The 25,081-nt window shown below is 36.7% G+C and overlaps 1 protein-coding gene across 2 annotated transcripts in view; it reads right to left on the bottom strand.

Annotated features, from left to right (window-relative positions):
* MSH3 (mutS homolog 3) overlaps positions 1-25,081 on the bottom strand; it is a 118,790-nt gene that overhangs the window by 18,080 nt on the left and 75,629 nt on the right. For both annotated transcript variants that reach the window (XM_026866590.1, XM_026866591.1), the window contains exons 15-20: positions 22,284-22,452; positions 18,752-18,816; positions 17,306-17,422; positions 15,213-15,320; positions 11,463-11,577; positions 8,018-8,175 (exon numbers count right to left, since the gene is read on the bottom strand). In XM_026866590.1, the coding sequence (XP_026722391.1) occupies positions 8,018-8,175; positions 11,463-11,577; positions 15,213-15,320; positions 17,306-17,422; positions 18,752-18,816; positions 22,284-22,452 (732 nt within the window). The remainder of the gene's footprint in view (positions 1-8,017; positions 8,176-11,462; positions 11,578-15,212; positions 15,321-17,305; positions 17,423-18,751; positions 18,817-22,283; positions 22,453-25,081) is intronic.

The raw sequence follows: 25,081 nt of genomic DNA, 5'->3' as shown, positions 1-25,081 counted from the left end.
TTTGAATAAAACATACAGAAGAAAGCATTATGGCATGTTTGATGCACAGCCTTTTAAGAAATATGGAATAATAAGGGCTGAGTTTTGTTGGTTTTTTTAGTTTACTTTGAAGAAATCCTTTATCCCTAAACTGTCCTGTAAACTTTAGCAGCATTTGTTTCCAGATTATCATCTCTTCTCTTCTAGACCACACCAAAACAAGGTAAACATTAGGGACCTTAAAACAACTGCAGGTGTTCCTAAAGGTCCCTTGTATCAAACGCAAGAACTACTAGTCACAGTTCTGCCTTTGTAATATACACCTGTAGGTGGAATAAATTTGTGCCTCTCCTAAATGGCAGAGCAATATGCCAGTTTTTTCACCGCAGCACAGGAATAGCCATGCTCTGCTGTGCATAGTAAGAGAATGTAATAGAAATACCATATTATGTACACTCTCCCGAGTCCTCTGCATCTCTACTTTGCGCTCCCAGCTAGTGTTCATGCCATTGACAAGACATGAGAGCTTTCTGGCACAAGATAAAAAAAAACAAAACACAACAAAAAAGTTGAACAGACCTCTCACACACACCTTGCAGAAACAGATACCTACAGTCCTTGAAGGTTTATGGGAAAGAGCCCATGGGCTACATGCATCCCGCATTCTTGCACAGCCTGCACAAACTTTCCCCTATTTTCTGGCCCACAAACTCTCTTTTAGGTGACTAGAATCAAGGCAGAGAAATAATATGGGTGAAGGGATCCATGATGGCTGTAGAAACTCAAACAAGAAATGTCACTTTGGGATATGCAAATGACCTTTCCTCTCCCATTTTTGTGTATCCAATTGTAGGTGACTGACATGGGTCTTTCTGCTCACAAGATGATGGAAATGATGAGCGTCAGTCACATCATCAAGCAGGCATTCAAATACTGCTTTTTTTGATATAACATCAAGCTCTCTCCCCTGTGTGTGTGGAACACTCACAAATTTAAGCGGAGTGCACCACATCTCAGTTTTGGAGATTTCAGGATCAGTTGAAAATACTACCTGAGCAACAAGGGAAGTACAGCCACCAGCTGGCAGAACAGCACGATGTATTGAGTTACACACTTAGAGGGACTCTGTGATGGAAGTGTCTTGGCCTTTAAAGCAGCTTCCTACTGACAAAAAGAGATTTAATCTCATCAGTGTCACCATGTTATATATATAATGCCATTTCTTCTTTATACTGGAATGCATAATATAAGTTGACTGACTTGTGCAAAGTGTTGAAAACATGCATGGTCACTGTCCAAAGAACTGAGAAGATAGGAGCTTGCTTTCGTTGCACCTGATACTGTTTCTTAGAAGAGAAAGGAGGATTACCTGGTGGGCACTACTGAGGGGCCTCTAAGACAGAGTGCCACTCTGTCACTAGAAAGCAGGCCCAACTGGGATAAAAAGCCAGGCTGGAGTAATGTGCTAGTCTGAGACTGATTGGCAGTACCTTGCTCACTGATGCTCCTATGGCAAACTAAGTAATGTGTGCACCTGGAATGTCTTTTCAAGGCCTGACACAGCTTGTTCATATATGTTTTGCTAGACTCTAGGAAGACAGGTGAGGGGGTGAGTAGAGAGTCCTCTGAACTGTGTTACCACATGTACACATGGGTAGGTCTGCCAATGCAATTTTCAACAGAAGAAGGTGATCTCCAACTGGGAAGTTTCTCAGGAGTTGTCCCTTGCAGCAATCAAAATTCCTTCTCTTTAGTGAATCCAATGATCAACTCAGAACTGCCACTCCTTGGCAATATACGTAGCTGGAACTAGATCTTCGCTGCTGGATTTGAAATAAAATGACCCAACTAGGGCCAGTGATGAGGGGGGTATGAGACTACCTCATTATTTCAGTGTTGGGGGAGGCTGGCAGTTCGCAACCAATGCAGAAAACATTCTTTCCTTTCCTTTGTCTCCTCCCTCTCCTTACAGATCCAAAGATACAAAAGTTGAAAGCAGTTTCCTTTGCATGCAAGGGAACAAAGTAGGTGCCTGCACTGGGGTCTGAAGACTGCCTTCAAAGACATCTTCAAGAATTAAGGCCTGAACCTAATGCTTTCTTTCAATTTTCACATCTGGGAATGCAGGCAGACCAGATGTATGCCAGGAACACATGCAAGTACCTCAGCAGGACACAGCTTCGGCTGAATCAGAAGCATTGGGTCACTCTATGAGGGCAACAGCTTAAAGTCAGAGGGCCTAATTTGTATGGCTCTGCAGCTTTGTCATGTCAAACAGACATGTAAGGATGAGCTTCCTGAAGATTTCTGCACTCCAGTTTTAGTTGAATGAGCAACTATTACACATGTTCAAGATCATTATACAAGGGACACAGACAAGAAAATACCAAATCAGATACATAACCTGAACCCTGGAACAGTTAAATTCAGGATTCCACCTGTGGCCATGTCTATCTGAAAGACCTCATATACAGACATGTAAAATAAGCTGGAAGAACAAAATTGTCCCTCCCTAGCCAAGGTGAGCAGCCACCATCTGTTTTCACTTTTTCATACATACTGTGGAATTTGAGCTAAGTGAGTACCTCCTAACTATAGACTCTGCAATGAGGAGTGCCCTCCATGTTAAAAATACATTTAAATCATCTGTTACAAGGATAAAATGTAGGACAAATTTCTATACACCTAAATACAGATCATGTGATGTGCAGAGACTATACCAAGACAACTGCCTTGAAGTACAGGCAACTGCATGTCTTATATAAAGCAAAAGTATTAAACTGCTGCTTACCTAGGCAACCTACCACTATTGCCTGTTAACCTGAATTACCAACGTCCTCCATCCCTGTTTTCTTAATATACCTTCTTAGACAATACAAACTCTATTTCTTTGCCATCATATGGATTAAGACATGTTGAGAATCTGTAAACAGCGTAACAACTCTTTTGAGAGAGACGAAGTGCATGAGAGGACAATCTACATGCATCTTACTGATGCTTCTATTTATTCCTTTAACCTTTAAGCATGTGGCACATAACTTGCAAGAGGCAGTTTTCAAATGCAATTGAAGCACAGTGCATCGAATTAGTTCAGACAACTGAAGCTGCACCTTTAATAGTATGCCATATTTAGCTGATGTTATAAAACTTCACTAGAAGATATATGTCACTATTCTGTGACTGTGCGTACCTGCATTTTATCACTAAAATAAGTGAAACAGCTTTTATTTTAATACAAGAAGAGAAAGCCAGACAGGTAAGTGCTCTAGAAAGGAAATTCTTCTGTCTCCCTGTACCAGGGTTGGTAGGAGTTAGGTGTTCTTCACAGTATTCTTTCTAAATGGCAGCTTGTGATGTCAATAAGTTGATCCTCAAAATCCTGAATACAAGGCACCTGGTAGATTTAACTATTAATTAGCTTCTTTATTTGAACATATTTTACCATCAAATTGTTATAACATTCTCCCTCTCTCCTTCAATCTTTAAAATTGACCCTGATGAAGAGCTACTAGTGACCTACAGGAAGTAGGCTGAAGTCTACAGCTGTAAGAAATTATATCAGTAATTGATTGTAAGTGGGACCTATTTAAAGGTCAGCTTTCTTCTGCAGCTAAACCACCTCTTCTGAACACATGATTAGGTCTACAGAATTTCTTTCATTAGTTCCTCTGTATGTGCGTGCCCACACTTGCTTTGTCTTTCTACACAGAGAAACATTATATTAATTTCAATGTCTGAATAACTACATTAGAAGAACTAACACAAATTGAAGGTTAATTTAAAGCAAAAATTGAACCCATTTGCTGCAAGGAGAAACTCAGATGGGAATTTTAAAACATCAGATAATTAAATGTTCAAATCCCATTAAAAGTCAATATAGATTGGCTGCTGACCTTTCCAAAACTCTTTTAAAATTCTTAAATATAATGGCACTGATTAATTTGAATTCTTTAAGCAAAGGTTGCATGATAACATTATCCATTATTAGAGAAGGAAAAAAAAAAAGACTAAGAGATCAACCAGCAAAACATCCTCAAAATATTGTGTACTTCCTCCATATTACATAGATATACCTTAAATAATGGGCATAGCATAAGGTCGGAAAAGCAGAAATTTTTTTGTATGAACATGGTTTACACAGACATTGACTCATGAAAAAAAAAAAAAAGTACGGAATTTCAAGTGAGAATTTTATACAAATGCTTTACTAATACAATACAGAAATCTGAAGAATGATTTAGTGTCTTTTTAGCCTGATGTTAGGAAGCTGAAGCCACCTAACAATAAAGCAAACTTTTTACTTATTTCACAACCCCTAGCACCCCCTTCCCAGGATTAGACACAAAGCATAGCAATGGGAATAGGAAGGTTGCTTTTACCAATACAAAAGGTGAGATTTTGGAGAGTTCATTAAGAGTACTCAGAGACTTTCTTAAGAAGTCAGTAACTCAAATAGCGTACTGTAGGATATTACTATTCCCACCCACCCCTCCAAGTTTTCAATTTACAGACTTGTAACAGCATATCATCTGGTCTTAGGGGTATTATGCAGTGGAAGATTCTCTCCCTTTCCCCCTCTTTAGGATATTATAAACCAATACCTGGACTAGCCTTAGTACTGTATTGTGTCTATACACTCAGTAATGAAGATAAATCATTCCTATTTTCACGGTACCTGTAAGCAATACAAGTCCTTTTGCATCTTTAAAAACGTTTAATATAATGCAGAACTTGAAGTCAATTTAGAGAAGCTATAATACGTAAATACTAAATATATCCAAAGCAATAACCATAGTAGCAACCTTTCAATTTCCATGGAAACCCTACTTAGAACACAAGATACAAATACTAGACGAATGTTAATCTCTTAAACCTATATAAATTCACACTTCAAAAGATGCAGTCTACAAACGAAAAAGAGACTGCAGTATAAAGCACCAATGTTCAAAAAACTGTAGCAAGCAGCAGAACAGTTGGTGTTTCTGATGCACAGAACTCCTCAGAGTCAGCCTGTAAAGCATCCCTCAGAGCAGGGGTGCTATGCTAACAGCAGCATCTAGAAAACAACACACCATGGCAGTGATGAAAATAACTTGGAACCTGACATCTTTCCATGGAATGTTTTTAGAAGATTGAAAATATACCAAAGTTATCAGCAAAGAAATCCCATTTTCCAGCAAGACACTTATGGCCTGGGGTGGCAGTGCAAAAAGGAGGTCTGCATAGCTGTTAGCCCATGGAAAAAAAAAAAAACAGAAACAAGCCCCAAAACAGAACACAGAAGAAGAAAACAAAATTGGGGGTGAGTTAAGAGAAAATCTCTTCAAACCCATTCCCTACCAGAGGAGAGTTCTTGGCAAAAGATGAGGCTTTAGAAATCTATGTTGAGCCAGACACAGCATTAAAGAAACTATGTAGAACATATCATGTGGCATATGAATTTACTTTCTCTCCTCTAACCAGGCATTAAAAACTATTTACAGGGATAACTTCTCAGGGTTAAGAAATACTCTGAATATAACACCACATTAACTTGATCCAACAGACTTACATATTTTAAGACCTTTCACAAAACCCTAAAGAAAAAAACCAACCAAACCCCACCACCCAAAACCCACAAATAAAACAAAACAGAGGTGCTGTCTTCCTGAACAGCCTCTGTACACCCTGAGGTTCTGAGTTGCAGAATCTGGTGAGTTACTCATTTTCTTGTTGGACAGGGTGAAGTTCATGATTTGGAGAAGGTGAAAATGGAGTAGGGGTTAGGCAAAGACCAGACTGGGCAGTAAAGACCACTTTGTGGCTACAACAATCAAATATAGCAGGACATAAAAGGAGCACTGACAACTCACCTACTTGTGGAGCATCGCTGTCTTTACTTGGATATGTAGAGCAAGGAAAGCCCCCATACTCCTCAGGCTGAAGCAAAATCATGAGGCAAGTATTCTCCTAAACATTTGTATTGGAAGGAAAGCTACAACTGGGACAAGGACCCTGTAAGGACACTGCAAATGGCTAATGCCTGTCCCAGCAGTACAATCTATTCCCTCAGATTACACTACACAGAAGACAGAAGTTTAAATAGATGCACAGACAAGCAGTTCCACTGACAATCATTTATACACTGAAGTGACCATCCTGGATTTCTGAAGGAATGCAATAAATTCATATTTTTTTGCCTCCTGTTAGCCATTTAACTAATTCATTAATAATATATTTTCAATTTCTTCTTGGTTAATATTGACCCAATTAGATTACTCGCAATTGTCAGTGCAATGACAATAATTTAAGTAATTCTTTAGTATATTCATCTGGTATTTGACACATTTCACACTAAATGAAGAATGGCATATCCAGCTGAGCTTCCAAAGCTAATTTAGACAGGGGGTGGGGGGGAAGTCAATCCTATGTGTTAGAATCTGTCCGGGCTCCAAATTAAATGGTCTGAAACCTCATAGTAAATTACACACTCTAGGTCTGCTGGGCCTGAAATCTAAAAGTGTAAGTTTTACCTTCAACCACACTACCTTATCAGAACAGATGTGAAAAATACCTATAATATAGAGAAAAGCTAAGTGGAATCAGAGAAATACACTGGGGATCAGCTGGAATGCAGATATATTCATTTCTAGGTTTTCACGCTGTAGAGGACAAACCTCAGTTTGTTCAATTTCTAGTGGACACAAAACAAAATAGCACTCCCAGTGATGTGTCAGATTTCTTAATTTTTCTGCCAAAATAATCCTGTTGCAATGACCATCAAATAAAACTTGAGCAAGTTGGATACTAAGCTTAAGAGTAACAGACTTAAGCACGTATGATTAGAAATTGTCAGTGTGAACACAAGTACTCTTAAGATCATCTACAAGACACAGAGGAAGACAAAAATAATTTTCAAATTGTTAGTAACACTGCAATATTTTTTTCTGTGAAGTAAATCAGATCTTGTGTATCTCCATGTCCCCTTGAGAAATGTTCATCCTATCAACCCGTCAATTACTTTCAACACAGGGTAGGGGAAGAAAGTTAACCATTTTGAATTTTCAGCTCCAATTAATTTTGGAAAGATAATATAAATTGTTTTCTAATTTGTTCAACTGCGTAGCATTGAAGTGCATCAAAGCGTAATTTCATTCATTTTTGACATGACACAGTGAGGCATAAGAACACATCTTTATATAATAAAGCAATCCCAGATGAGTGGCATTTCAGATTCTTTGTTAAAAGTTAACTCTGAAATGCACACTGCCATCACAGAACTAGAATTTCAGGAAAGACAATTCTACCACACATACATGACTGTTGTGAAACTTATAACCATAAATAATTATACGTCTCAAATACCATCAGTAACACAGAACTTCTGCTGATTAAAAAATAGATTAAAGAAAAAGGGGTTTTAAAAACAGCTGGAAGATACTTAGTAGCATTAGATTATAAAACACAAAAGTTTTGACTGTACTGATAATCTTTGAAAATTACTCAGCACTATCTTAAAATAGAGACTTAGTGAAATGAACTGCTATTATTCATTCTTTAAAAGACATCAAGTAAAATGTGTTCAAGACTGATAGTACAGGAAGAATAGTAAGCAGAGAACATATACAGGCCCAAATTCTCAGTCTCAAATATTGTGAGCATATACAGTTGCTCTGCACAGCAGAAACTGTGACATAATTTTTATAGGTGTCAGCATTCATTCATTTTAGGGAAAACATCATTTGGCTATCACCCAACAGAATAAATTTGGCTGAGATGTCCAGTCAGGCAGATAAAGTTAGATAACTGGATCTTAATCAAGACAGACACGTTAACATTCTTATCCTTTAAAGATTCACAGGTTCCAAAACAAGTACTATAGCTTACCAGAAAAACAGAATCAAAACCTACAAACCGATGCATGTATTTGAAGTGAAAAAAACAAACTTCAAGTATAGATTATAAAGTTCTGAATGAAAAATGAAATATACTTTGATATACACATAAACCCTGCCACAATAACATTCTCATAAACATACAGCAAGTTTTGAAAGGTTACCTGGTAAAAATACCATCCACAATACCAACTCTTGACTCCTCTGCAGGAACGTAAGAGCCAATCTGTGCCATGACTGTGATCAGTGCAACTTGCTTTATATAGGAGCTCTTTCCTCCCATGTTGGGTCCAGTTATTATCATGACCCTTTCACCATCTCCCTGGAAATATAAAACAGTGGTCAAATATATTGTCCTGCACATGGTGCTCCTGTAAGATAGTCTGGTGTGTGTATGTGCTTAGAGTCCTCAGGATTAAACATTCTGCTTCTAGGTGAACTGCTTCCTTCATTCTTGGAGTTCACTGTATTTGCTTTTCAAGATATTATGAAGTCTCAATGGATAAATCTTCCTAAGATCTCTCCAGTTTGGTGAGAGAAGCATCACAATCAACTTTCATTACCCTTGAGCAAAATGGATAGAGTGAGGGGGAACCTTCCCTTTCTCCACCAAGGAGCCAAGGAAGCACTCCAAGAACTTTCTGTGCAATTTTCTCTGGAGAAAGGAAGAAACTCACTAGCTTTCAGTATAGCCAGTGCTGTCCTAATAGGTTGTGATCTGGATTCCTCTCCAGTTAAGAGTTTTCATTGCCAAATGGGAAGAAGATCTGGCAGACAAAGACCTCACCTAGATTTTACACCCATTCATAATTACTGCCTTGGTACAACATAAGCACATTCAAACAGACCAGCTACAACAAGAAATCAAGACATTGCCAAGTTTGGAAATACTTGACTGAAACACAGATATTGTGAGCAGACTGTATCCTATCTCTGATCAATCAGTGTATCTCAACACTGAAATACTACGGAAAATTAAATTAGATGCAAGAGCTTATCTCAGCTGTAAGACTATGGTACTGCTCACGTCTATGGCTTCAGAATGAAACTGTCTTCCTCCGGTGCAAGACAATTGCTAATACAAAATTAAAACTCATCAACAGGTCTATAAAGCTTTCTCATAATCTGAATCAAGACTAGGAAATTAAGTTATGCAAGGATTTCAGACAACTAGAGATCTCCTTTCTACTGGATACATAAAATGAAATCCAACAACTGATGAACTAACCAAAAGCCAGCATATTCCGTTGCCCTATGGGAGGGGCGTGGAAGAAAGGACAAGCTGTGTATAATGAACATTAGCCATGCTACTTAGGAAAGTTGGAACTGATCAGGTACTGTCACAACAGTCTCCACAGAACAAACTTCACAATCTTTCCAGATTCATTTTTCAATTGAGCTTTCATTCTGTTAATAGGGAAGCAAATAAAATTCAGGTAGAACTGTCACTTATGTCATAATACAGATCATAGAGAAAATAAATGCTATCAGTATTATATGTAAAAAGCTGGTTAGATTTTGTGAAGAAAACCCCATCCATAAGGAAGTCACAATAAAGCTGGAATCCAGGAAATGCCATTATCAGGAATAAAGGATGGATGTAATAAAATGCGTATGATTATCAAAGAACAAAGTATATTCTAGTCTCCAATGTATAGTTTCAAAACTGCTACTAAAACTTTGTCAAGGCCACCATTTGGCTCAACACAACAGAATTTATAGATACTTAAAACTGGAATGAGTTCATCTGGTAAAACCCACAAATTTCTTGCATATGTTTGGTAGCCCTCCAGGGTCCCTCCAACCATGTTGTGAGACTGGTGGCTGGTTTGTGGAGCCAGCTTTCAGAAAGAACGTATGCTGTAACATCAGACAAGAGAACCCATCTGCCCTTACAATTGCATGCAACTGTAAGTTAATATCTTATTGGAGTTTATGGCTGAAGTTAAAAGTACTAAAAGAATACATTAATGTTTGAGGAAGAGAGGAGGAATAGAAGAATAAGACAGGCACTGCAAGAAAGCTTTCCTAAAGTTAGCTATTCAACAACACTTCAGCTGAAAACGTGACAGGAGATGCATTTTCCTGCTGGTTCAAACACATCAGTTTAGAACTAGAGTCACTTTAATAAAACGGGTTCCCACCCACCTTTCTCAAAAAAGAGAGAACTCAAACCAACAGCAGAGGCAGGAGTGATTCTACCATGATCACTTGATTTTGCAATATTCAGTATTTAGAAAGCCAACATAAGAATGGGACTAATGGGGGAAAGTGCATGATAATTACTGAATGAAATGCTGCATTTTTTGTAAATGCCATCTGTTGCTTGTTTGTAGTTGATAAATAACTTCGAAAACATTCCCTGAAGTATTGCACAATATCGGTATCATTTTTCAGTATAGAACAGTATTTAAAAATGTTTCCCAAGAAATACATACAAATTTGAATGGTGTTTATCACAGCAATGCTCCACACTGACATCTGTTTCATACCTTTTCTATATTTACTACGAAAAGGCAGTTACATATTCAGAGTTCAGTCAAAAGCCCATCTTTTATATTATGAACAGACGTGTAGCATTTAAAAAAAAATACACAAACAGTTAAGTATTAACCACAAAATGTCAAAAGGACATGTAATTTAAAAGATTTTAGTTTTTCAGGAAAAAAAGAAGGAAACAAACTAAAATATGCTTATCAGAAACAGATATGTGAAATAAAATACATTAACGTTTCCTACATATGGTAATTACAAATTTATAGCAAATTTAGACAATTTAGGTCATATTTATAATAATTTTAGACAAATTGGGTTATACAATTTAGGTAACGTCGCATAGAAATTGTTAAGAAGTAGCCACCTGACTTTCTTTGACCAACTGACAACACCACCAAGCAACTAGTAGTCTTACTACTTCTCAACACCATTCTCTATTGCAGAAAACAACAACCAGAGGGAGACTTACAAGTAACAGCCTGTGACCTACATCTTGCAAGGTTGGATCTTTATTATATGTTAATATGAAAGGCTTCTTACAACCAATGTGCAGTCTACAGAGTGTGTACTTGATATTACTTAGTGAAGAGTCAGAACTCCAAGTCTGCTTTGTCATATTAAGAAAGTCTGTATGAAATTAATACTAACACCTAAAAAGAAATTAATCTCAGCTATTTTAGAATTCTTTTGGAAAACTAAGCCTATAACATTTTGCACAGAAACTTAAGTTGTTACTATTCTGTACATTTAAAAAATCCAAAAATTTGAGATAAAATTATGACAAAATGATGACTCCTGATGATGATGCTGTTAAAAAACCTGTAACTATTCATTTTTCAAAAGTAACCGTTTAAAACTTTAATTTTCCTAATTTTGAGATCACCTTTCTTTACGCCATTGAGACTAAACAATGTTATAAAGAGAGAATCTGCCTGCAAGATACCAGAAAATGGACAAAACAGATGTAGTCATATCTAGCAGTATCTTTCTGAAATGCAACCAAGCTGACAGTTGTATGATTAAATTATTTATTTTAACTTCCTGGACAAGAAGCAAATCCCAGATTCCTTCCCTTGAATGATTTTGAAGCTCAAATAGTATATCAGTACTTACTGAAAGGTTAGTGGTATTGGGAACATACTGATCCTGTTCTCCCAGAAGTACATCAATCACAGGATGCCTCCCATTTTTTATAATTATTTCTTGACAATTATCTTGCACAGTTGGTCTGCAAAAAGTAAAAGACATTAATTTTGATGTTTATTGTAACCAATTATTTATACCTACTGTAACTAAAGCCTGCAGAATAGTTATCTATGACATAGATTTTTGTGAAAAAATACAAGTTGCAAAAATGAATTATTGCTATTAAATATTTCTGAATAATTTCTTGGTTTCATTCAGTTATACAAAAAATACTAGCAGATTGGATAAAGACATTTTAGAGTATTTTCTTCATTTTTTCATTACCTAGAGACTGTTTTCTCTTATTTATGTGTATTCTAAAAAATACTAAGAACTATGAGTTGAACAAGCAATATCAAAATCCCCAAACTGGAGGACAGTCGTCTTTCTTCCCAGCACTGCACCAGCTTCTGCAACGTGCCACTTTTGCAGATTCATTTCTTATTCTCAGAATGATCTTGCTCATGAACTGGTTCAGCCTGTTACTGCATTCAGTCCTAACTGGAGCATGGGGAGTAAAGGAAATTGTTCAACGATGTATATTATGACTGGTAACACGATTAAATGATACAATCATAGAATCACAGAATGGTTTGGGTTGCAAGGGACTTTAAAGATCAGCTAGTTCCAACCCCCTGCCATGGGCAGGGATACCTTCCACTAGACCAGGAGCAAAGTGTCAAATCAAAGACATGAGCTTGAGTATGAGTATGAGAGAGCTGTAACTCTCCTATAAACATTAGCAGCTCTCATAATTTGACAGCAACTCCCAAACATGTAGAAGAGTCATCCAACAATAACTGTCTCTAGAAAGAGCTTACTATCCAACTGAAATGCCAGTACCTTTATAGAAATGAATATGCAAGCCAGATCAATACTACCAATTTTTCTCTCATCTCCAAACCATGTAAAATGAAGTTTTGTCTCAAATGCTTCCACCTTAGCTACAAGTTTGTCTGCGTGTCTCTAATATAACATATATAATTCTATGTTATGTATCTCCATGTCTGAATAGCTCCATCTCCAAGAGCTGTGTGTTCTTCACAGAACAAAAAAAGTAAAAGCAACATGTTCCATTGAATTATGACTATGATTTCTTTTTGTTTTCTGCAACCTAGGTTTAGCATTCAATGAAGAGGTAAATGTGGTTTCATGTCTCAGCAACATTTTCCTACACTAGAAATACAGTAACTCTGAAATAAGAGTAGTAACTTAAGAAAAGTGGCAGCAGCTGAGAAAAAGGGAATACCAGAATAAAGTCTCAAAAATTTCTGACTGGAAATTAACTGACACTTTGGGTAGACTTTAGAGGGAAGACAGTATGTGGGGAGTATGATTTTTCTTGGGTTGAAGAGTGATGATGCTATTTGAAAGGAAAGTGGTGATTAAATAAAAGGCATATTAGGAGGACAAAGCAGTGGGGAAGGAGGTGCAAGCTGATAGGATGTCAGTTTGTTAGCATAAAGGTATTTCCAGAAGTTGTACAGCTGAGCTAAAACCAATACAGACAGTCTTAGGCTCTGAGGACAAAGAAAGGAAATTTCACCCTTCACTTCCTGGATGGGTATGTTGTTTGGAGCTGTAATGTGATGGTCTGAAAAGAAAGAAGCACTTCCTAGTACCCCTTTCGCTTTATATTCAAGAGACCGAGATGACAGCTGATCCATCTGCTATTTTATAATTCTGCCCTTGTCTTTGGAACAAATTCCCTTCTTCTAACTGCTCAAGCCTCCTTCCACATAACTGTGAGACAGGATGTGGTTTCAGGATGTCATGAGCCTTGCTGACTGCCTGTTCTGGTTTCAGACAATGGGGCCTGCAGAAGTAGGGTCTCAGTCACAGTCATTCAAAAGGTCTTCCCTGAACTCTGTTCCCACAATCAGACAATCATGTGTCATGCAGTAAGAAAACAATAAATAACAATTTTAAAAATTGCTTTGGAATGCATAACACATTCTTTAGTCATGTACCACCTTTTCAACAGCATTCCTTAAAGTTGAACAAAGTCAGTCTGCAGAAAAGATACTCAAACATCAGATTTAGGCTACCTACCTCATCACCATTAGGTATCTAACTTTGCTGCCTGAGAGCCCTGATGCTATACATTATGTCTGTAAAGGATGAGTCTCCCAAAACAGGGGTCTTGAGATGCCTCAGAACTGTAAGAAGTGCTTAGCTCTCACCAACAAATATGAAGAGCAACAGTGCTCCTCCTGACGTCGACTTATTTACATGTTTCAGGCAGGGTAATATGAAACGATCCTCACAATCCAAAAACATGCCTCTGAAACGTTTGAACTAGTTAATACAGAAGTCCTAACTTTCCTTCAGTAGCCCTCCAAAATTAATTATTGACACCTTCCCTACAGCTAAAGTTTCACTGAGAAGGCCTTCTTCCTGCCAGTTCATAAGCTCTAAGCCACTGTTTAAAATTCGGTGAATTAAACTCTGCACATTGAATTAATCAGATTTCAGTTTGTTTTATCATCTGAGTATACAGAAATAAGTGCACCATTACTTTCAACGAGATTTTGATAGAGGCACGCAAGATCCCAAGAGTCCAGAAGAGATCAATATTATGTTTAATGTTGTATAAGACAGAAACATATGTAAGTTGATTTCCCTTCATCCACATCCATTTAATACATGACTTGCTGTATTTGCACAGCTCTCAAATACTACTATTTCATATGGTTATTCCTAAGCATTTGCAGAGCAGCCCCACAATGATAATACTTAAAAAGTTACTCTCTTTTGAAAAGTGCTGTGTCTATGTGGACTGTCTGGCAGAATGAATGGCTGGGGACTGGAAACACACAGCCCTTACAGCTGTGTCTCCAGTAAACTTCAGAAACAGTTCAGTGTGGGCCCCTAAAACAGCACTCAGAAAGCTGAAGCAGTGACTCAGTGACTGTCCAGTGCCTTTGGTGACAGACACCTCATGGTGTGGAAGGCAGCACCCCAGTGAGACTGACTGTCTCTGTGTGGGTGCAAGAGATGTAGTGTCAGGAGGGGCAGGAAGACCCAAGTTACAGGGTGTACAGGCTCAGGGGCCAACTCAGGACCAACCACTGGTGAAGGAGGACTTGCGGGTTCATGTTTCCCCATCACTGAGAGCAGGGAGGACAGCCTTGGCAACACCAGAGTCTCAAGCTGTAGTGCTGAGGTGCATGTGTGGGTCTTGGGCAGAAGGATGTGCACAGCTCATCGATCTAACACAAGATCCTAGGTGAGGCATCATGACTGCTGTGGAAGCTGGCACTAATATTTACCCATTATCTACCCTACATAAATCTTTGAAAGACACCTCATACATCTAAGAATCTTAGGTATTAGAAGACATTATAAATTCAGACCTTGCTAAAAACAAAAAAGAAAAACGACAAAAAAATCTACATGAAAAGTCCAACATACATTTATGTGTATGTGAGATATTACCTACTAAACTAGGTCAAACAACAGACAGACAAACATAAGATGTCAAATATGAACTGCAGTGTTCACAGATTTGCATTAAACCCAGATGTGTTGCTTTGCAAAAATCACATTAAGTTGAAACTACTGTAAACATTTTTAATAATGCATTTTATCATAGTACACATATTAAAATCAAATTTGTTTTAAATGCTCTCTTACAGTTCCCTGTAAAATCCTAAATAAAAATTAAAAATTGATTACCTGCAGTAGTCTCCTTGTTTAGCCACCTGGGCCAATGAGAAGAGACAGTCAACAGTTGCTAGGTGACCAATCGCTTTAGACACAGGGCGATAATGTTCACTAAAATGGCTATGCCAAAACAAGGAAAAATAACAGGAGGAAGAGAAAAAAAAAAATTCATACAGATACAAATGTAGTGTCAGAATATACCCTATGTATACTTCTCACAGGGCCCCTATGGTCTTTCAATTACCCTGAATTCAATTCTGCCAGTAGTGTATTAAGTTACAATAGGAGGACACAACCTTACACAAGACGGACTTCATGCTCCCACTGTAACAGTGAATTATTTTTAAGCAGAAAAAAGCAGGAAAAATGAAATTCATTAGTTAGTATATAAAGGGTCTGCAGATGATCCCTGATGCCTAAATGAGGTCTATAACAATGCTACGGTTTATCAATGTGACAACTCAATCCCAACTGCCAATTCACTTCAAACGCAAGTTACAGTCAAAAAAAAAACCCCATAAAACAAACAAAAAAACCCCACTAAAAGTGCCTGAACCCAGGAGTTGTCTACAATTTTGATGAAATATCATATCTACCACAGAAAATTCAAGAATTCATTTTCCATTCATGGAATTGCCTCCCCCAGTACAATAATGTTACCAGAAGAACACAGTTTTCAGTAGAGTCCTCAAGAATTTTGTTTTTTCCTCTCCTAGTCTCAAAGATACAACATGAAATATAAAGCCAGTAGAGGAGAAAAATCAATAAATAAATAATGGAGGGGTGGGAAAGAAGAGCACTTTCCTACACACATATTTCCTTGTTGTATGCTGCTATCATACACAGCAAAGCAGACATGAAAAGCAGCAGATCTGTAGGAAGTAAGGTTATAATAGGTCCACTAAAATTTACGCTACTAATATAGTGACAACACAACACATAATCTAATGGAATTATTTTTATAGTATTGCAAAGGCAACAAATCTGTAGAAGAGTGAATTGGAACGTTGTTCTAGTTTTCACCAGATTTACAGAATTGTTGGATTCCGACTTGAAGGCAAACCTTGGCATCAATTATGTCCAGTGAGACAACTTCAGAAGGAACTTGTTAAGTTTTTGCAATGAGGAAAAATGCACAAGTGAAAGCAAGCCAATATATATTATATATTATATATTATATATTATATATTATATATTATATATTATATATTATATATTATATATTATATATTAATTATATATAAATTATATTACATGAGGGACAATTTCAGTGAGTCTGTAATTCATGGAAGTAAAAAAGTAATTGATAACTTAAAGGTATTCAGAATTTTGAGAAATATTTTATAAACTCCCATTTTAAAGATCCTTTAGCTAAATAGTCAAATAACTCCATTCAGAACGCTGATCTAAGACAAACCGATCTTCCATGCCAGTTGTGAGGAAGATCTGTTTCTCCCATTACTTTCTAGCAAACAGACTCACAGTCAAGCACAGGGTTAGCATACAAAATATAGGGCTATTGAGAATCGCACTCAAACAACTGCCCAAACACCCTAAACATTCCTAACTCAAAAACTGTAATACTGCAACTGTACTTGATTTATTACTACTTTTTTAGTAATAGTACACTTAACAGCAAAGTTATCTGTCTCTATTTCAATTAATATTAAAAGTTAATTTGGTTAGCTTGTACTATAAATAATTTTTTATTTTCACTTACATTGCCCTTCAATAATAATAAAACTCCCAGATTCAGTTTCACTCATTTACAGCCTGTCATACTTTTGAGTTCTTAATGCTGTGATATTACTTATCAAATTTTGAAAGCCACTTTATATATTTAATAGTGTATTTTCATTAGGATTTTAAATTCTAGAGACATCACTGCTGGTCTCAGGACACAGTCTGCAAAGGTCTTGCTTTCAAATGCTTTAAATTGAAGAACAATATTTTAATTGCCTATACTTAAAGTCGTGGGTAACAAGTGAATTACCAACTTTTTTTTAAAATAAGATAAGCATCCTTCTTTTTCTGTTCTTGTAACAAAAAATAAATAAATAAAAGAAAGTACTATTATAGAAACTGACTCTATTTTGTAAACTCACTCTAAAAAATTTAGCCATTCAGCATTGCAGTCAAGGACTAGCTGCTCCCGGAGCTGATTCAGATGTCTGTAATTTTCTATAATAAAAGGAGAGTGAAAACGGCTGACAGCTTTTGTACTGGAAGAGAGAAAAAAGCCAAATAGGAAATCAAGGTTACTAAGCAATCAGTTACACCATCTCCATGCAAAATTGGACTAGTGTTCTTACTCACTGTGAGCCTTGAAAACTGATGTTAAAAAAAAAATAAATCTTTTATTATGGTACCAAACTCTATTGATTCCAATGATCTTTACTGGGAATAAAGTGGTTGGTTACGGCACCACTGTCCATTCAGAAGGCTTTTGAAATATTTTTCATAATGTAGCATCTATCACTGAAATCTATATATTTCACAAAGTTCTGTTGCACAATACACTGCACAAATGGATGACTTTTCTCTGACTGCATATACAATGAACTCCAAGAAAAAATTTCACTTTAAAAAGTAAAAAGTCCCAATAAGCCTGAAATAAACTTAGTAAATAGACTGTCTTGACAGTTCCCATTCGGGGCACTTGCTATTTATTTATGTATTTTCATTAAGGACTCACTTTGGCATTTCCAGGCATTCTTTTACAAAATCCAGATAAACTGTAATTTGTTGTTCATCTTTCTAACTGATTTTTGCACTTTTAATACTGAATTCTTGCATAAGTGATTAGAACATCACTTCAGTGTTCACCTTGATTATGCCTGTCTCACAATGTTTGTGCTCACACATAAAGCAGACCTTGTAGAGAATTTAGCATTTACATGGATTCTACACCATAAACCATTAAGGTATTCAACTCGTTTAAATGATAAAAGGAATGGCTGAAAATAAAAGCAGCCAGCTACATAATTCAGTGCATCTCTGTTTCACCTACTGGAAAAAGTATCCAAAACTATCTAAAATCACGCTTACATAACACTAAGTACTAAAGCAAGCAAAGCTTGTCTGTTTGAATAAGTAAAATGACATTTTACATACACTCTGTTTATTGAGATGCACAGACTGATATTTGCACAGCTACCATTACCTTTCTGAATAAAATAAGAACAATCAAAATTTTATGAAAGGTTTGCATCTACAAACTACAGGCACTACTGAATCAAGACCATAGTTTTTTGATACCAGTACCTGTACTTTAGAAGATTAAGCAAGTAGTATAGTACACTAAGGATCTACCATATAAAAAGCACATTTTAAGAACTCCATTTTTCAGTCTGGTTTTGTTTGGTTTTAAGCAAAACTTATTATGGCAATAAATTAACATAACTATTTTTGTTGGTTGGTTTTCAGTTTAAAAAAATCAAACACAAACACATGGAGCAATGAATGTATATGTAATTAAATGTAATACCAAAATACCACTTTGTTTTCCTTATACATTTAAATAGTATAAACTTCAAAGACATTTTTCATACCTACTGATCATAACCCAGTCAGATGGTACAGATGATTTATTGGAATTCTTGACTTCTATCATAAACTAAAATAAACAGAAATGTAAGTTTACACATCATGGGAAGTTAAAAATACTACAGAACCATAATCATTATATATCAAGAAATCTGCATGAATCAGAGAAAAAAAAACTTATTCAGCCTGAAGAGACTGAGAAGACCAGAATCTAACATTCTTTTTTCCCCAGGGTGAGGGTTATGACATACACATTTTCTGCCAAAAGAGCAACTCCTATACTGAGCTGGCTTTGTGCCCTACCATGTTGCTGCCCTTCTATTCCTCCATCCACTAACACACTCTTCTTGCGTCCCTCTTATCAAGCCAAAACCAGACTAAAGCTAGTAAGTATTGCTTACCCAATCCTGACAGAGCCTTGTAGAGAATTCAGCATTTACATAGACTTGACTCTATAATACCACCTGTAGTGAGGCTGCTCCTTATCAGTGAGATGTGCCTTCCTGTCTAGGGATCAGGGATTCATACTGAGCCACAGTTACCTACAACATTTCACAGACAAGATTTCAGAATCTCGGATCACTGCATCTACAGTACCTTGCTTCAAGTTTGGATCAACTCAGTCAGAAAGGGAAGGAATAGGGGAAGCCAGCACCAATGGCAAGAGGCTCAGTGCAATGCAATTTACTTTATGTGTTTATTGCAATATTTTATATGATTCATATCGGTTATCATTGTAACACTAGCCCAAGGTCCTAGGCATCAAAGAATTGAGGCATTCTCAAATAAAAGAATTCAGCTGGAAAATTAATTTCTAGCAGAGATTAGATTAACCCAGAATCTGATCACCTTTACAGAAAACCACGAGATTCTCATCTGACAAAGCTTTTTCATTACATTTAGTATGATTCAGATAAAAAACTTCCACACCTCACCAGAAAAGCCAGCAATCACCTTGAAGTACAAACAAGAATAATAATCCTAACATGAGCACAAGACTCCAGCAAGGACATAGTGCACTAGTTCTTAATTCACCTTAGACACTTTTAAAATATTTGGTACTGTAGAAACCCTGAAATTGCTTAATACACATGAGGTAACAAGACTGAAAATGGGTAGAAGTAGGAACCTATAAAGATTTGAAAGTAAGCCAACTTCTGCTGCCACTAGTGGTGTTGCTGATGTGCTGGTATTACAGGTTTTTTTTGAAATTCATCTCAAAACAATTAAACATGCTGTGTTTATAAAAAGACGACAGAAAACAGTACCACATTTGTGTCTATGTTGGAGGCCTAACTGAACTCTGAACAGTCTAAATTAACACAGTCAGTTCAATTGCCTGGCTTGTTTGTGTGGCTAGTGAGAAAGAAGCACAGAGGTTGCAATCTTCTTCAAAACAACGAAATAATTTTCTTTTTTACCCTTTAATTCTTAGCCCTATTAGACAAATAACTGCAATATTAAATAAACTGAGATCAAAGTACTGCTTATGCAATGCAAGAAGCAAATATTTGTCAAATATAGCAATTTCTCTTTAAATCCTGCCTGAAACTAATAGCAATGCTATCACTATCCAGACAGCCTTCCATCCTGTTTAGTGCATACTACAATTACATTAGAGGTCTGAAAACAAAAGATAAGATAGATGTGGGCGTAACCCCATATTCTGGAAAAGGTATGTGCCAACTGGATCTTCATCAGAACAGGAACTTACAAATGTAAGTTAAACTGTGGGCGGACTGAAAATCTAACCATGTATTCATAATCATAGGTTTGGGGGCACACATGAAGAAGTAAATAGTTTGACTTATTCCCCCCCCACCCCCCCACCCCTTCAAGAAAGTCTGTTCCCTGAACAGATGTTCCGAGTAAGGAGAGACATTGAAAAAGTTTCCTGGCAATCTCTCTTCCTGAACTAGCAAATCATAAACCTGCTTCTGCCTGGGTCTGTTGTGAAGGAGTATTTGAATACTACATCTATCAGAGTGCTGTAAGAACAATAGCCCATACAGATCTGAGGAAGAGCAAGCTCAACTCACAGAGACTCTTGTTATGCCTATGCTCTGCCTCCATTATGCTCTATGCCTCCCATACAATTCCCTTTCCATCACTTCCATTCTTTTAGTATCTTTCCTTTCCTCACTGACCATATTCTTAACACTTCCTCTACTGCTTCTTTTGATTTCTCTGAAACACCCATATCAGATGAAATTAAGTAACAGCTATCCCTAACCTCTGCAGCTCCTTCTGTGAATAAACAAGAAAGATCTCTGTCTGTAATGATTTCTGAGTCCTCCCCTGCTACAAAGGCCTCCTCTCTTAAACATGTGCACAGTGACTGACAGTTTCTGAAACCCTCCTGTCCAGTTCACATCTGATTACTTCCTCAGATGCTCTCATTTCTTTGATCAACTCTTCTCTGCTCCTTCACACACGTGTTATCATCCACCTCTTAATTCAGCCTCTTTGAGAGTAATCTCTCCACTTCTGGCTCTTCCTTTCCTCAGCAACACTCAAAATGCACTCTTCACGTTTCCTCTTGGACTTCACCATCCATGCTGACACCCTATCCAACTCTTCAGCCACATGTTTCTTCTTCTCAGCTTCACCATCTAAAGAAACATCTACTCAAAATCTTTATCAAACGCTTCTATGTCTAATTCATTCCTTCCCAGATGCTCTCTTACTTCAGCATTGCCTGTCTGCTCCCTGGTGTGTATCGTGGGTCTTTCCCAGCTTCCTAGATTCTCAATGTGACAGGGGGCTGCTTCCAGTTCCTTTCCTCCCTATCCTCACTGATTCATCTCTTTTACTCCTAACTCTGATTCAGTTTCCCAACTCCTTTCTTTTCCTAATTTTCTGTGGAGTTTTCCCCAACCTTCTCACTTTAGCTCCCAAAGAACAATGTTGAACAGTGCTACCTCACTGCTCCTTTCAGTTCCCCTACAAGTCTGGCAGGAACTGTCATCCATTTTTTTATTTTTGCACTGAACTTCTCAGCCAGCTAGAGCGTGACCTGCCCACACTTGCACAGCATCTAGCAAACAAAGCTCCAGTCTGCAAATATCTTTTCTAAGAATTAAAAATATTAAAGAATGATAAATGTTATTTTACTTTTCCTCTTCTCTCCCATCTTTCAAATTACAGTCTCAATCAATACTTACAAATCATTTTAGCATTCTTCAAATTAACCTAATGCTATGCTTCCTTGTTCTCTGAGAATATTTCAGCACTTAATAGCCATGTGATTAACCCTGGAAGTATGCAAGTTTTTATATATACAGAAAAGCAAGCCATTACTACACGAAATTCAACTGCACTAATGTGTCTTTACTATTTAAATCACTATGTAATCGGCTTAAAAAATAGAAAAAGTAACACTGTCACAAAACTGTTCTTTAAAGTTGTACAAAAGATTATAGTCAAATGACCTCATCAAGTATCATGATAAGTGAAAAGAGTTCTAGTTAACCCTAACTTTTAAGCTATTTTCTAGACAAGCAAGGATACAGTCATATGTAATAGACACTGTATTACCTCTTGACCAGAAACTGTAACATATTCTGCAGAAGGATTCTTAATCTGTTTACGAATGTCTGTCAGATGCAATTGGATTTTAGAAAGCACATCCAGGATCTCCTCCTTTTTCTTTCTGATGACAGGGAAGTCTGTAAGGTCCTTGAACAATTGGGTTTTGTCTCCAGTCCTATCCATAAGAAGCATAATATAAAATAACAGTAAAACCAAGTATACATTCCCCAATTCTACTAGTTGTATCCATATTTTTGTTATTCTCATTTTTTTTAACACTAGCTTTATTCTCCTCTAAATACAGCTTTTATGTTAGCTGGTCATAGTACACCACATCTACCAAAAGCTGCCATACACACTACATAAAGCTCTAGAAAAGTCACTGTCTATACAGTGACCCCCAGTGTATTCAAAACCAACCTATTTCTCTTCCTTTCTACTCTATTATATTATGCTTGTTCTTCTATACCAAACCCTGCTGACTTGGGTTTTTTGTGGTCTCAGGAACATGCATCCTGCAGTTTTCTGTTTGTTCTCCCTCAGTCGAGCAGAACAAGAAAAGGAGGATAATCATTCCCTTATGTCTCAATTCATAATTCTGGAATGCAATTGCTGTCTCAAACTGGAACATCCCAAGTGCTGGTATCATCTTTATCATGATTAAATGTGAAGGTCTAGATAACTTCTGCATAACATGAACACATGATGTCTCTATGATTTTTCACATATTTAGAATTTGCTCAAATCTGTGTAGATTTAAATGAAGATTGCAAAGGAAAATCCCTCCCAAAAGGCCTTCATCAAAGCAGGGTGTCATCTGGAGTTTCTTAAGAGTAGCTTCCTTTTCTCAAGAAAAGATCAATCAGATCATTTTTTAATACACGTAAAACAATGCTCTTTTCTAGTCTCAATGTCAGAAAATGACAGAATTGTTTTGGCTGCACTATCTCATCTCAGGATTGAAACCTGAAACAGACAATGCCATTTAAATGTTTAAAACTGGGAAGTTGAACAAGCTATTAAAGATATGGTTGTCATAAAAAAATAACAAAAATGTAACTTATCCTAATTAGTATCAGGCAAACAATAAAAAGTAGTGCAATCAGTCCTAAGTTAATTGAAATACACATTTGTATTTTAGAGCAAATACAAAACTACCAGTTAATTACATAATTACCCTGAAATCTAATATTTGGAGAGCAAGTAATTAGCAAACAGAAAGCAATAAAACATGAAAGTAATAAAAAGTCTAATATTCCACCTATTCCAACACTCCTTTGCCTGAGAATGAAACTACAACTGGAGCCAGTGACCAGACAGGTAACACAGAGCTGTGCTTTGATTTTACATTACATGGACATAGTTATTATATAAGTGATGGTAAAGATGCCATTTTAAAATACAATACTAATTTTAAGAAATGATTTTGTGCTAATTAGACCTGTTTCCATGGGAATGCAAGGAAAAAAAGAACACTAGTAGCCAGCAGCTGACTGTGAAGACTGTCACTGCTATATGATGCCTACCAAAAATTTAAAAGTTAACGGTTTAAAAAAAACCCCACAAAACCCAAAATCTCGAACTCCCCTGGAGCAGAGGGATACTTTTGAAAACCCTACAGGATTTCAGCCACACAACATAATAAAATTAACACATGATGCAGTATACATATGTGTGCGCAACTGTGTGTGTGCATGTATGTATGTCACCATGATTTCAATGAGTTTTTGAGTACAAATAATATTGCCACAAAAGCTTGAGATATGTAAAGACCAAAAGGTAAGCTATTTTAGTTATCTTGAATAAATGCAAATCAGATCTATGCATTCTGCAGATCAGTAATGATATCTCACACTATTGTATCTTCTTTCTGTATACTATTCTAGCCATCATCACAGTGACAGGAAAAAAAAATAATCCATATTTTCAACCTACCTACAGTAAATCTGGTATAATTAAGATACAGTCTGTTTTGTCATAACCTGCCAAAACTATAATTCGATACCAGGCATTGGTAGAAATCTCATAATCCCACCTGTCCAATGGGCATAGCAATTATTTCTACCTTTCTCAACTTCTAAATTTTTATACCTTGCATTTGTCTCTAATTCGGAAGCAAATACAGTAAGTTTGAGGTTTTAATTCTTAAATTTCTTTAATTGTAAATCTCCACTGGAGAAAGATAAAAGGCATTTTATAAATAAATTGGATGTTTATTTTTAGTCTGTTTTGTAAATAAAAGATCAAGACTATGTTGCCCCAATATAACTACAAATTAAACTACATACCACATCTTTCCTCAAAGGATCATATCTCTTAACATTACATGAGAAAATGTTCAAAGTTAAATGAAACTTGCTCACAGAAAGGAAGTTTAGGATGATCTGGACAAAGCTGGATGATACCAACTTTGTGTTCAGAATGTACTTTTATCATGTTCTGTAAAAACTACATTGAAAGATCAAACATCTGTGAAGTTAATTGCTCAGAAAGGTTGGCTGTGTAAGCTGGACAGGCTGCATCTGTAGTGCTAGGCAACTTATTTTAGAAGAGTTTATATTCCTTTCTTTCAGAAGGGCAGTGACTATTACTGGCCACAAGGTATTCCTCCTAAATCCTGTACCCTGAGAGGTATTTACACATCCGTCCGTTTCTGAACACATGTTCTTTTTTTACTGTTCTGCATCTTAAGCCTCCTTCCTTCTTTCTGTGGTTAAAAGCAGGATCTGGGGTAACAATGGAGGTGGCAGTTCTTAAGAAGAAATAGTATATAACAAATTATTTAAAGACATTCTCCCTTACAA

Source organism: Athene cunicularia, assembly GCF_003259725.1.
Source record: "Athene cunicularia isolate RWA chromosome Z unlocalized genomic scaffold, athCun1 chrZ_part3, whole genome shotgun sequence".
Classification (NCBI taxonomy): domain Eukaryota; kingdom Metazoa; phylum Chordata; class Aves; order Strigiformes; family Strigidae; genus Athene; species Athene cunicularia.
Note: the sequence above shows the minus strand (reverse complement) of the source record. Positions and strands in the feature narration are given on the sequence as shown.